Source organism: Convolutriloba macropyga, unplaced genomic scaffold, assembly GCF_964194025.1.
Source record: "Convolutriloba macropyga unplaced genomic scaffold, txConMacr16.3 SCAFFOLD_2171, whole genome shotgun sequence".
NCBI lineage: Eukaryota > Metazoa > Xenacoelomorpha > Acoela > Convolutidae > Convolutriloba > Convolutriloba macropyga.
This window is the reverse complement of record NW_027449552.1, coordinates 24,495-36,776: the sequence shown is the minus strand read 5'-3', so window position 1 is coordinate 36,776 and position 12,282 is coordinate 24,495. Positions and strand designations below refer to the sequence as shown.

The following is a 12,282-nucleotide window of genomic DNA, read 5'->3' as shown; positions in this document are numbered from 1 at the left end:
AAAAAATGCCTTTCCAACTTAAATACATTTGTATATTCAACTTGATTTTGAACCTTTTAAAGAAATTCGTTGAACATTCAGATACTGCTGGAAGTTTTTGGATCTTAGTTTAAAAACGCTATAACAAACATTCATGATTTATAGTTGGCTGGAAAAAGCTCAGAGGCTTGAGTTTTTATCTTTCAAATTAGATCCCTAGCTCTGGCTTTTTATCCCAACAAGTCAGATTTCTCTGTCGAGTAATTTTCTGAAAGCTTTTCTGAACAATATTTTTCCCACTCAGTATTTTCTTAGCAAATAGTTTTGAAAACAAAAAATAAACAATTTATTAGAATGGGTTTTCGAAGGACACGTTTATGTAGGCGCCGCTTGATTGTATCTTTGTCTGAAAAATTAGCCTTATTGAGAAAGAATTAGTTTCAATAAGTTACCAATTGAACTCGAGGTAGTCGTCAATTCAGGTTGAGTTGCAAAAAAGGAAGCAGATGTTGAAGCCACAGTTGTTTGTTCAGGCAAAGAAGTTGCATGGTACGTCGTAGGAGCTGGATGGGAATTAAACAAAAACAATCAGCATGCAATGATAACAAGAGTTATTTTGGAAGCAAACCAGGGAAAATTGTCGCCACGGGCAACCACTTTTTAAAACTGGGAATCAAATTTGTTGAACAAGCGCAAGATATTTGGTAAATGCTGTAAGAGAAAGGAAAAGTTGGACCACAATTGGAGAGACTTTTTAAAACCAAAAATCACAAATTTTGCCAATTTTTCATGGGGTGAATTTTGTTATCGTCGCAATTTTTGTTGCTGTTCTTAAATAGTTACACCGAGTGATACATCGAATCGGGATTTGATTAAGTGAAGTTAATGTTTTCGAGCACTACGTCCTCCTCCGTTATTTTAGCTTTTTCTTAATTGGTTCTTCGGCGCTTATATTCAAGACTGGGCTCACCTTAATTAAAAATTAACAAAGGTCTGTTTTAACAAAATTAAAAAAATTAACAAAGGTCTGTTTCGAATATATGCTGGGAACATAAAAATTAGTATTTTGAACGGAAAATTTTTTGCTAATATACATTTTTACTATATGACACATTTCAAGATGTCAACATGCAACTTAGTTATTGCAATTCTAATTTTAAATTGCCATGCTTGTTAAGAAATGTGCCAGTGTAGAAATTGATTACCAATTGCAGACGATGTTGTCTTCAATTCAGGTTGAGTAGCAGAAGCAGAAACAGAAGTAGAGGCAGCTGTTGATTGTTCAGGCGGAGAGGTTGAATGGTAAGTCGTAGGAGCTGAATGTCGAAACAAACAAAAACAAACAACATGCAAGGACTGCAACATGAATCTACTAAGGAACCCGGGCAGATAAGTCGCCAGGCTAACGCAATGTTTTTCCATATTGAATATGTTGAACAAACGTTAGTCCGTAAAAGTGAATAAGAAAAGACAATATGGGACCATATTTCAGTGCAATTTTCCAGAAATCACTGCCTTCCTTCGCCAATATTCTGCCAGGCAATATATAATGGCTGCATATTTATTAACTGTTTGCTCAGATAACTGCTGTTGAAATCTCGACCGTGCATTTTACAAGCCAACTTAAAGTTTTTCAGCTCTGTCCCCCCCCCCCCCCCCCCACCACCACCTCTCTTCTCTCGTTAGATTAGTGCGTCATTTTTGGTTATTCCAAACTCTGCAATAAGTTGCAATAAACTAACAACTCACTACAGATGACTGAGGATGTCCAAATTTAAGGCCTTGCCCTTTATAGCCCCCACGAAATAATAGCCCCCATTGTGGTAAAATTACCATGAATGGGGGCTATAGGTTATATGACCACTAAGCGGGGGGGGGGGGCTATAATGGGAAAGACCCCGAATTTATAATGGTCATTGAGCTTTTTGTCTTTTTTCTGAAAACTTTAACCCAAACATAAAGGATACGTTGTATTCAGGGATTGGGTTTTTTCCCATTATAACCCCATTTTAGTGGTCATCTAACGTATAGTCCGCACCCCCGATCATGGTAATTCTACCATAATGATGCTGTAATTTCGTCTGTTGGTGGGGAAGGGGGAGTACAAGCTGGTGAAAAGCATGCAGTACATCTAAGACACTCAATGAATCATCAATATAAGAATGGAGATTAAAATAGAAAAGAAACGATCGGAAATTATTATGAAACTGGATTTGATTTGCAATAATAGTTTTCATGCATTTGTGTTTACCACAAACCAATCACGATTTTGTTTTATTATAGTTTCAATTTACACTGATACAACATTGAAAACATTGACAATGTCTTGAAAACTTTTGTGAAATGCAGTAAAACAAACTTCAGTTTTATAACCATATTGAACGTCAAAATTCAACTCTGTTAGAAAAACTTTATTCATAACCAGTAAAAATAGTCTTGAATAACAAATACCAAAATTTTCCCAACAAAAATGCCGCGTTCCAATTTATGTGAAAAATCATTAACATCATTTTGTAAAAGACACTGGGCACAAGAAAGTGGGCAAAATTTTTATCAAAAGCTCCAGTTTTTTTGGTAAAAAATCAAATGGCGTAAGATTTGAAGTAGAACATCATAACATATTGTTGATTCTCTGTTTACAAAATTGCAACAAAAAGTATTCATTTCGTACACATTTTTGAAAACTCGAACAAAAAGAAAAATAGTACACTGTTAGATCCTCAAATGATCCTTTTTCAACAACTTGTCTTCTATTGTAATGCCTACGAACTGTACGCGGACATTCATTGATTTTCTATGATCAGACTATTCTTACCATTTGAAAACTGGACAGGGAAAATTGAGGCAATACCACAGCTCGAAATCTTCGAAAAAAAACCTGAATGCCTACCTGTTGAGAAAACAGCATCAACAATGACATATTCTGATATTTCCACATTCTTTTCCGCCTCACAAGTTGCCGCATACTCCACGGTGTAGTTACATCCAGGGTCCAGCCCCCCGAATTCCACCGAGGTCTCGTTAGTATCTCTTGTCACAGTTCCCCCAACAATGCAGCCACCATGCAACTTCACTTTGAAAGTGCGGTAAGAAACAGAAGTTACAGCCAGACCTCGGATGATCATAGAATTCTGGGTGATTTCGGCAGCAGTTACTGCGTCGGTTAGGGGTGTGGCAACTTCTGAAATGGTTTGGTACCGAATTATTTCAGAACTTTGAATAACAGAAAGATGGCTTGCTTCTGTATTTTTCATAACAAGGTATTGAATATTTCTCTGTAGTTTTCAGAACACCTCAAAAAATTTTTTAGCTATTAGCTTGTTCTTGCTTATTTATTCAGCCATTTTATTCGAGCATTGAGTCAGCATAGAGAAATTCACACGAATTGATTTTCTTCAATGGATCGAATCCGATACGCAAGATGACAGGGGCCAGGTTCTGAAAACAAAAGGCTTTTTCCAAATAATTTTTACTTGAAAATCGGTTGACCTTCCTTCAAAAGTAAAAAAAAAAATTATTTGGAAAAAGTCTTTTGTTTTCAGAACCTGGCCCCTGTCACCTTGCGTATCGGATTCGATCCATTGAAGAAAATCAATTCGTGTGTATAAGGCATGAGCTTTATAAATTCAGCTGAACACACAAGTAGGGAAATCCTAAATCCTCCAAATTTTAGAGATTATTATGAATCTGCTGTTTTGTTTCCGTCGTCAAAAAAATAGGCAAATCTTTAAAATCCAATAGTCAAGTTGGCAAATTCAACATTTTCACCAGAAAACGGAGCCCAAAAAGAGGTCCCCTCCGCAGTAATGTTTGATCGTCGATAATGCCAGATCTTTAAAGTCCAGATCCAAGTGTAAACCTGGGTCACTTTTTATTGTTATACTAAAATTTAGAGGAAAATCTTACTTGTGCACATGTTCAATGTAGCGAAAACAGAAGATTCCATTATTCCACACGCAGCCACAGAAGACACAACGTTAGCCACTTGAACGTCATAAACAGTTCCCGATTCTAAACCAGGGATCTCCAAATCACTGTCGTATGTAGCAACTAGCTGACTTGATGGACCAGCTCCATTAATGGAAATGACCTTGTAGGAATCGAGGGGTCCTGAATTGGCCGAAATGTGCGGAGATTGGGAACCTCTAAGAGTTATGCTTGTCTGGGTGTACACGAATTCCACGAATGATGCCTCATTTGGTTTTGCAGGATCTGAAGTGACGTAGAAATGTTGCGTTTGAAGACCCAATTTACTTGAAGTAAAAGGTACGATCTATGGTACCTAATAATTTTTTTTCCTGAACAGAGAGGCCGCAATATAAGAGCAGTTATTTATTATAATTTCAATTTTTTAATTCTTTATATTAACATAAGCGTTCATCAGTGAATTATTTGATTTCATGGTGGAATCATATATAAGATTTTCGGCTAGAATCTTTGGTTTACTCCTTGTTGAGCTCAGTAATGTACCGTTTCTAGTCGTCAAAGAAACTAATGAGACTCTTAAGCACTTTAAGACACTTTGCCGTCTTCTCCTGTGCGAACCCCAACCCTTTTTCCTTTTCTCTCTGTTTGCGCGCTCCAACCCCATCCTTTTCTTTGCGCCCCTCATGTTTCTTTAGTTTTGCACAAATCTCAACCCTTTCTTTATGCCCCCTTTCATTTTAGCTAGTTTTGCCGATGTTCATTATTGATGTTAGCGATTTTTGGGTCTCGTTTTTTTCTTTGGTGCTAGAGTTTCTGGAGCGCTTCTTTTGGAGCTCAATGACCGCCTCTATATTTTAGGCTCATGCAAAATCTAGCGCACTGCCGAACAAAAAATGTTGAATAGAAAAACTTGCTAAACGTCTTGCAAGTGAATCAAAACTGTTGTAAGTATCTTGCAAGTGAAAAAAATTTTGCAAGAATCTTGGCAATCGGTATGCATTCACATGCAAGATGGCCTTGCAAGATTCTTGCAAGTTTTTCTATTCATCGACCACTAGGGTTTTGTGGTTCCATATCAGATCGTATTAAGCAAGGAGGCTTGGTAATGTGCGTACGCACATAATGTTCCGACCCCGCTCATCCACATTCTTAACTTAATTTTCTACCAAATGATGAAGAGATCAAAAACATATATATCGTTCAATAAACAACTAATGGAATATAGTAATGCCACGCTAGAGGGCCCATAACAGAACTACTAAAATAGAACTGATAATAGAACTACTAAAAAGGACCATTAAAAAATCAAAGAACAAACATTATTTACGACCACAACTCGATGTCTACAATAAAAAAATCATAACAAAATCAGACTCGCGTGAGATAAAATCTCAACAAAACAGTTTAACCTATACTTCATTCGAAAAAAAATGAGACCGTTTCTCAATGCGACTGGTTAACAGGTCGACAAAAAAGTGAAAAAATAGCAAAGAGGTGCGAAGTTAAAAAATAGTTTCTATTTTTAAAAACATTTAACTTCACAGTTATTAATGTCATTAGATATCACCTGAAATCATTGAAATTTTCATTTTTATCTCCATAGGAAGCAATTGAGAAATACCAGAATCCAAACTTCAATTGCGCAAAGTTTTAAAACCAATGGGAATTACGATTATTGTTATACACCAAAAAGAAAACAAAAATCCTCTAAAATGCACAAATATATAAAAATCTCAAACATTTTATGAAGTCTCGTAGTAAAAGTAGTAAAAAAAGCCGAGGAACGAAAATTTGAAGCTAAAACCAGTACATGGGTCAATTTATAGCTCACTGCAAACGGGTTGTGGTCTGTGTTTACAAAGACTGAACTAGAATTTGACCAAAAAACTATTTTAAAAAATGACAAAGCTCAAAAACCCAAGTTTGTTTTGGAAACAAATGTTTCTAAAAGTCATAACAAATTTAAAATTTCAACCAAAACTGACATATTAAGTTGCAACACCTTAGGAAGCCAATTGGGCCTATTAATAATAAGACCACGCCACAACCCCACAAAATAACAAATACATAACAAACACAAAAAGAAGCCAAAATTTCAAACAATTTTACAACATCACACTATTCAAGGCACTTTACTTAAAAGATGTTACCCGCAAGAACTGTAAATTATCCCTTTCTTCTCATCCTAACATCAACAATCCTTCCCTATGAAAGGACAATGTAGACACGAAAACAAAGAGAAACCCAAAAATTGAACGGTATATAAATCTCGAAATCTTTTTTTGAAAATAAATGATCGAAGCAATCAGTCACAACGTATAACAAAGCGCAATGAAAAAGGATGAATCATCAAACGTAATTGAGACTTATAATCAGTGAGATTGAGTTACATTGTGACCAAATTGAAAGCAAAAAGTGCTAGTTGAAAAAAAGTTTTAAAAAGTTTAATTTGCAAGTCATTAAAACAAACAGCTATAAACTGAAATCTTTATCTAGGTGGAGTTATACGTCCTGGGGAAACAATCGAAACCTATCGTTAATATGTATATGAAGAAGAACAACAAAAGGAAAGACAAACATAGAAAAAACAACAAATAATCCACAACATTTTTCGAGATATTCTGGTCTCAGCCTAAATAGCATAAACTATTCAACAAAAACAATTAATATATACAGATATGCTGTTTTGCAACGCTGTTCAATTTTTGTTCTACGCTTTATTTTCAATTAGATTAGCCAACAATGCGATAATTCGAGAAGGAAATGAAATGGACTCATAAAAAAAGAAATTATGCTCAAAAATGGAAATGAAAAAAAAATATTTGAAAACGCGTAGTATCAAAACAAGGAAAATTTAGGTTGAAAAAAAAACCATTTCCAACAAGAACGTATTACTCACACGGAGTTGGTATTTGCCTGCTTTTACTGAGGCTGCGCCCGAAGTTGAGAAAAATAAGATAAAATAGTGGCAAAGTTCAAAAACTCACCGATCTTTTATAAAAACAAATGTATTCAAAGTCATAAGAGAAATCAGATAACAACTGAAAGAATTGTCTAGGTTCATCTATACCTCCTAAAAAAATAACTGCATCTTTGATTGGGGACCCTATGTCGTTGAGCTACAAAAAGTATAACAAATGAAAGCAAAACTCAATAAGTCTGTAAAGTTTTTACGAAACAATTGGTCAAAGCCATAAAAACAATGAGCTTTACTTTTCAACCATATTATAACTTGGTTGGACATCTTTTTTGCAAATCTTTCACTAATTGAGCCCTGATTTGAGATTCTTGTCAATAATTTACATAAAAACATCTACATAGCGGAAATGCTTTGAAAAAAAAAAAGGTCGCGCGCTATTTAAATCTAAAATATTTTTTATCGTAGGGATCCACGGTGAGATCACAATCAGCACACATAATGCTGCGCGTCTAACAAAACAATCAATTGTTCAAATGATTGCGAAGTACACCATTTTTTAAACAAAATTTTTAGTTTGTCAAAAAATAAATAATGTTTTTTTTGTAATTATCGAGTTTAAATTTGAAAAAAATTATGATCCTGAAGACTCATAAAGCCAGCGGGATTACACTCATTTTTGAGCTGAAAAAGGTTTCGACCGCAGTTTTAAGGTGTCTACTTCCAGCAAATTTAAAGCAAGTGCGCTAAAAAAGCAAATATGGTTCGATTTTTCTCGAAAAAAGTCTGATTTTTGAAACATTTAGCATGAATTCTAGCCAAAAAAACTCGGATCGAACAACTCAGCAACCCTTTTTTATCTTTAGAGATGAAATAAAAAGCAGTACAGCTACCAAATTTTACATTTTTTAAACAAAATTGACAAAAATTTGGTCAAAAATACTGAAATTGTGAACAACAACAGCAATTATTCACAAAACTTTAAACCTCGATAACTCCCTATAAAAAGCGAAAAATGAAAAAATCTTTTTAATTGCTTATTCTACGTTGGACTGGCTTTCTAATGATTCCACTCACAGCTCTCTACGATGATTATATCGATCGGCCAAAGTTGACTGAATAAAAAAGTGGGGGTCGGAACAAAAATCGAGCTTAGTCAGTATAAAATCAAATATGATCCTGGTATGAAATCACAGAAACTTTAAACCGAAAGAAACTGAGACGCGGATTTTGAAAGATTATAGGATAGTTCTGATTCAAAAATGTTTTAACCCCTAAATTGCTTCTTGAATTTGAATTCATTGACTATAAATCCTTTTCATTAATTAATTGCTACCGCTCGCCACTATTTACCCGACAATATTGTGTGTGAACCGCAAACCGCCTCTTTTTTAATGTAATGCTTAAATATTTGCAAATAAAGAATTGAGGCTTCTCAGGACAAAATAAAAAATTATGGGGGCAGACGAATGATTTGATTCTTGGATAGGGGGTTCAAATGGAACACGCCGACGGTCAAGTATAAGCCAGGCCGAGCAGACCCAAGACAGAACCCTGGGCCAGAGTAAAAAGACCCAAATACGGTTATGTGCCGGACCAAACAGGCGAAAAATTAGGTATGGGCCAGAACTCTTAAATGACATTCTGCAAAATCGATTAAAACTTTTTCAAAATCAAAATCTTACCTGTACATGCAGAGACGGTTGCGTATTCATTAGATTCCATCGACCCACATGCAATGGTTGAATTGACGATGTTCGCTATCTGGACCTCATATAAAGTCGCAGGAATCAAATCAGGAATTTCAAGGTCGCTATTGAAGGCAGCAGCTAGCTCGGTAGAAGGACTTGTTCCATTGACAGAGGTCACTTTGTAGAAGTTGATGGGTCCCGATTCGGCCTCAACGTGAGGTGGATCTGACCCTTTGAGGATTATGCTGGTTTCAGTTGTCTCGAAATTATTAATTGACAATGGTTTTGCAGGATCTGAAATATAAGTGAACTTAGATCTGTTTTCACAAATATTTCGAAGAAATGTTTGGATCTTGTTTTTGCTAATAAGTGCGATGATATGCTCCCTTAAATTGATTTCAACCGAATAGGAAAACAAAATTATATTGAAACCCCAGTCGAGACAGGAAAGTTATCTTGCAAGATTCTTGAAAGTCGAATGTCTCGTCGTACGCGACTTACATACGAGAAGAGCATAAAAACCTATTAACAGCAAAAAAACTAATTTTTATTTGACAAAATTTAATTAAAAGTTTTTATTCTCTGAATGTTGAAATCTGTGATTCTTGAAGAGACGCACAAGAAAACGTTCACCTTGTTTAAAAAAAAGATGAAAACATCGGCAGAAGACGTTTGAAATCATTATACCGAGCAGACACGCCAATTGATATATTGAAAAAATGCGAAATTTTCTGAAAATTGTATTTAATTTCAGTTTATATCACAGGAAATTCGTAAAATTAGATTAGTCTTTTAAGAATTTGCTTGAAAGGACCAATCCAGAACAAAAGGCATTACATAATCCAGACTTCGGAGTGCTAAGAAATTTATACAACACTGAGAAATTTTTTAAACGAGAGTTGGGCTTGTTCACAAAAACCGCTCATGATAGAGATTTTGAATATCACCTAATTCCTAAAAAATCCTCGTCAAGAAAAAAAGTTATTCAGTTGACCATGATCCACTTTTTCTAAACATATTTCATTGCTATAATCTTACTTGTGCAGATGGTTAAGGTAGCAAACTCAGCCGACTCGATAGTTCCACATTCACTTATCGAATCCACAACGTTTGATAACTCAATTTCGTGCAATGATCCAGCCTCTAAGCCAGTGATTTCCAGATCAGCATTGGACGCAGCGATCAATTGACTTGCAGGACTTGATCCGTTGATCGAGATGACCTTGTATTTGTCAATGAGTCCCAAATCAGCCGAGATGTGTGGAGCTTCTGAGCCTTTTATCGTTATGGTAGCGTGAGTTTTCTCAATGTTGGAAAAAGAAGAGACACTTGGCTTTGAAGGCACTAGAGCATAAATTTTTATCAGAGGTTGGAACTGTTTAAGGATTACTGAATGTATATTTAAGCAGTTTCGGAAAAAAACCTGACGGAACCCCCCCTGACTATTAAAGCATTTAATACGTTGCGTTTGGCCAAGTCTCGCGGGCCATGACCATGCCTTAGCGGCTCATGGGATTTAATATGAAACTATCGCAGGCGAACAAACTTTTACGATCGAAATTCAATTTTAAAATAAGAGTTCATTTCCAACGGGGTTTGCCTCTTTGGGGGTTTATTTCCGTGTGGGTTTATTTCCTAGGCCCTTATTTATGATCTGGCTAGAACTGCTTTCCGACTGTACTATTTTTCATGTCTTCTAGGGTGCACGCTTCACAGCACGTAGTAAATTATTTTTTGATGAAAAAACTGATGTCCGGGTCGAGGTGCCACCGATAAAATCTATAAAATTTTGCGAAAGGCAACGAACCGAAATATTTTTTGACCACTGTAGCAATTCACTGCAATTCTTACAAAACTCATGAATACAAAGCTAATGTCACAACATTAACTATACTAAAAATGCATGTGTTTGACGGTGAAATTTTTTCCACCGCAATTCACCGCATTTGTTACATCGGTTTGCCTTGAACGCTCGACCCGGGGAGCTTTGGTTGTTATTACGCTTTATGCCGTCAATTTTATCCTTTTTAAAGAACAAATTGCCTAACTGACAACTGAATGAGAATTTAAAGCTCCCAAAATTAAACATTCCTGTTCATAAACAATCCTATTGCATGTCGTTGAACTTAAAATGGTACTTACAAGTACACGTCGCCACACTAGTTGTATCTTCAGAAACGTTACCGCACGCGTTTTCATTCTCCAGCTCAATTGTGTATTTTGTAGCGGGTGATAACAAACTGATGGCCAAATCAACGCCTAAAAAATTGTTTATGATTCTTCAGGATATGAGCTCCGCGCTGAATTCATGTATGAAAGTTACGTCGATGCCAGTTTTAATTATGAAGATCCAAAGCAAATCAAAGTCACTTATGATCCAGATTTTTGGCTGACAGAAAATTCTTAAAATTGTACTCGTCTTTCAAAAGTTTGCGTGAAAGATGCAATCCAAAAGAAAAAACGATGAATAATCCAGAATTTGGCGGCTTGCTCACAAAAACGGCTCATGATAGAAACACGTTGAATATCGTAGAAACGACTTTGAATATCTTTGAATAATTTGAAGCAAAAAGCACGCTATCTTGAATAAAAAGCCCACACGTGGAATCATTTTTTAAAATCGAAATTAAGCAAAACTTGTCAACAACTAATGTAAGCTCAATGTAATAAATTGTGAAGATTATTTCCTCGTATAAAACGTGAAGATTATTTCCTTGTATAAAACGGGACATACTAATTGTTCCCAAAACTTTTTTCAAAGAACTTTATGCAAGAACCTTTACAATAAGACATTTTAGAATATGGTTTTATAGAAAAAAAACATCAGCACAAATTTCGCCAATGTTTAGTCTTATGTAGCCTAAACTGTCATCAAAATTTTTTGCAATTATTTCATGGGCTACTTTTTACGTTTCAGACAACTTGTGGTATTTTAAATAGTATCGTAAACCTGAATTAGGCTATCGTATAAAATCTAGAAGTCAATTAAAAATGAAATTGAGGTATTTGAGAAAAAAATGAAACCCATTTGCATGCCACTTTTAGCCATTCTGATCAATTTTAAAGAAATCTTTTGACCATTTTTCTGCCGATATGCAAAAATTGTGAGATCATGAGAAAAAAAAGCAAAAAAAACATCTGAGAACTACACTGAACTTCTGAGAGAACCAGTATAAGTTGCTAAGAACAGCACATTCTCGTAAGTGAGCTATTTTTTGCACTTATTTTTTTTACAATTGATTTTATTTGGGCCCAGACTTCCTATTAAAATTTTCAATATCCATGATTAAAAAAATCGGAGCTTAACTTTGGTACCACTAACGCCGTAGAGGTAATAAAAGTTTCGTAGCTTCAGATGCTGTTTTTCAAGAGAGTTAGAAAATAAATGTTTGCAAGCTCTGTTCAAAATTGGAAATTTGACTGCTTTTTATCACGTTTTTCTCTTTTCACTATCTGAGTTTCACACAATTGATTTTCAAAAAAGAATAAAATTTTTATTTGAATATGCTTGAATCACTCAAGGAGATTCTATTTGCAAGCAAAAAATAGCAAAATTCGAATTGAAAAACCAGAGACACATTTTAAGTTCTGCACCTATTTATTGATATTTTTATTTACATTAATCAGAATTCCTATAGTCAAAGAATTCAGTTTTCTAAGCACATTTTTTGTCAATATTTTGTGTTGCCGTACTATATGTCATTTGGAAAACTTATTGGTTAGTTTTCTTTGCGTATTTAAACATTGAGAACTTTTTCCTGAACAGTC

The 12,282-nt window shown here is 35.1% G+C and overlaps 1 protein-coding gene across 1 annotated transcript in view; it reads right to left on the bottom strand.

Annotated features, from left to right (window-relative positions):
- Window positions 1–330: 330 nt before the first annotated feature.
- LOC142355137 (uncharacterized) overlaps window positions 331–12,282 on the bottom strand; it is a gene marked incomplete at its 5' end in the record, with an annotated part of 35,236 nt that continues 23,284 nt past the window's right edge. The window contains 7 exons of the mRNA XM_075407392.1: window positions 331–542; window positions 1,185–1,295; window positions 2,870–3,160; window positions 3,886–4,191; window positions 8,509–8,808; window positions 9,553–9,858; window positions 10,657–10,773. Coding sequence (XP_075263507.1) covers window positions 400–542; window positions 1,185–1,295; window positions 2,870–3,160; window positions 3,886–4,191; window positions 8,509–8,808; window positions 9,553–9,858; window positions 10,657–10,773 — 1,574 coding nt within the window. The remainder of the gene's footprint in view (window positions 543–1,184; window positions 1,296–2,869; window positions 3,161–3,885; window positions 4,192–8,508; window positions 8,809–9,552; window positions 9,859–10,656; window positions 10,774–12,282) is intronic.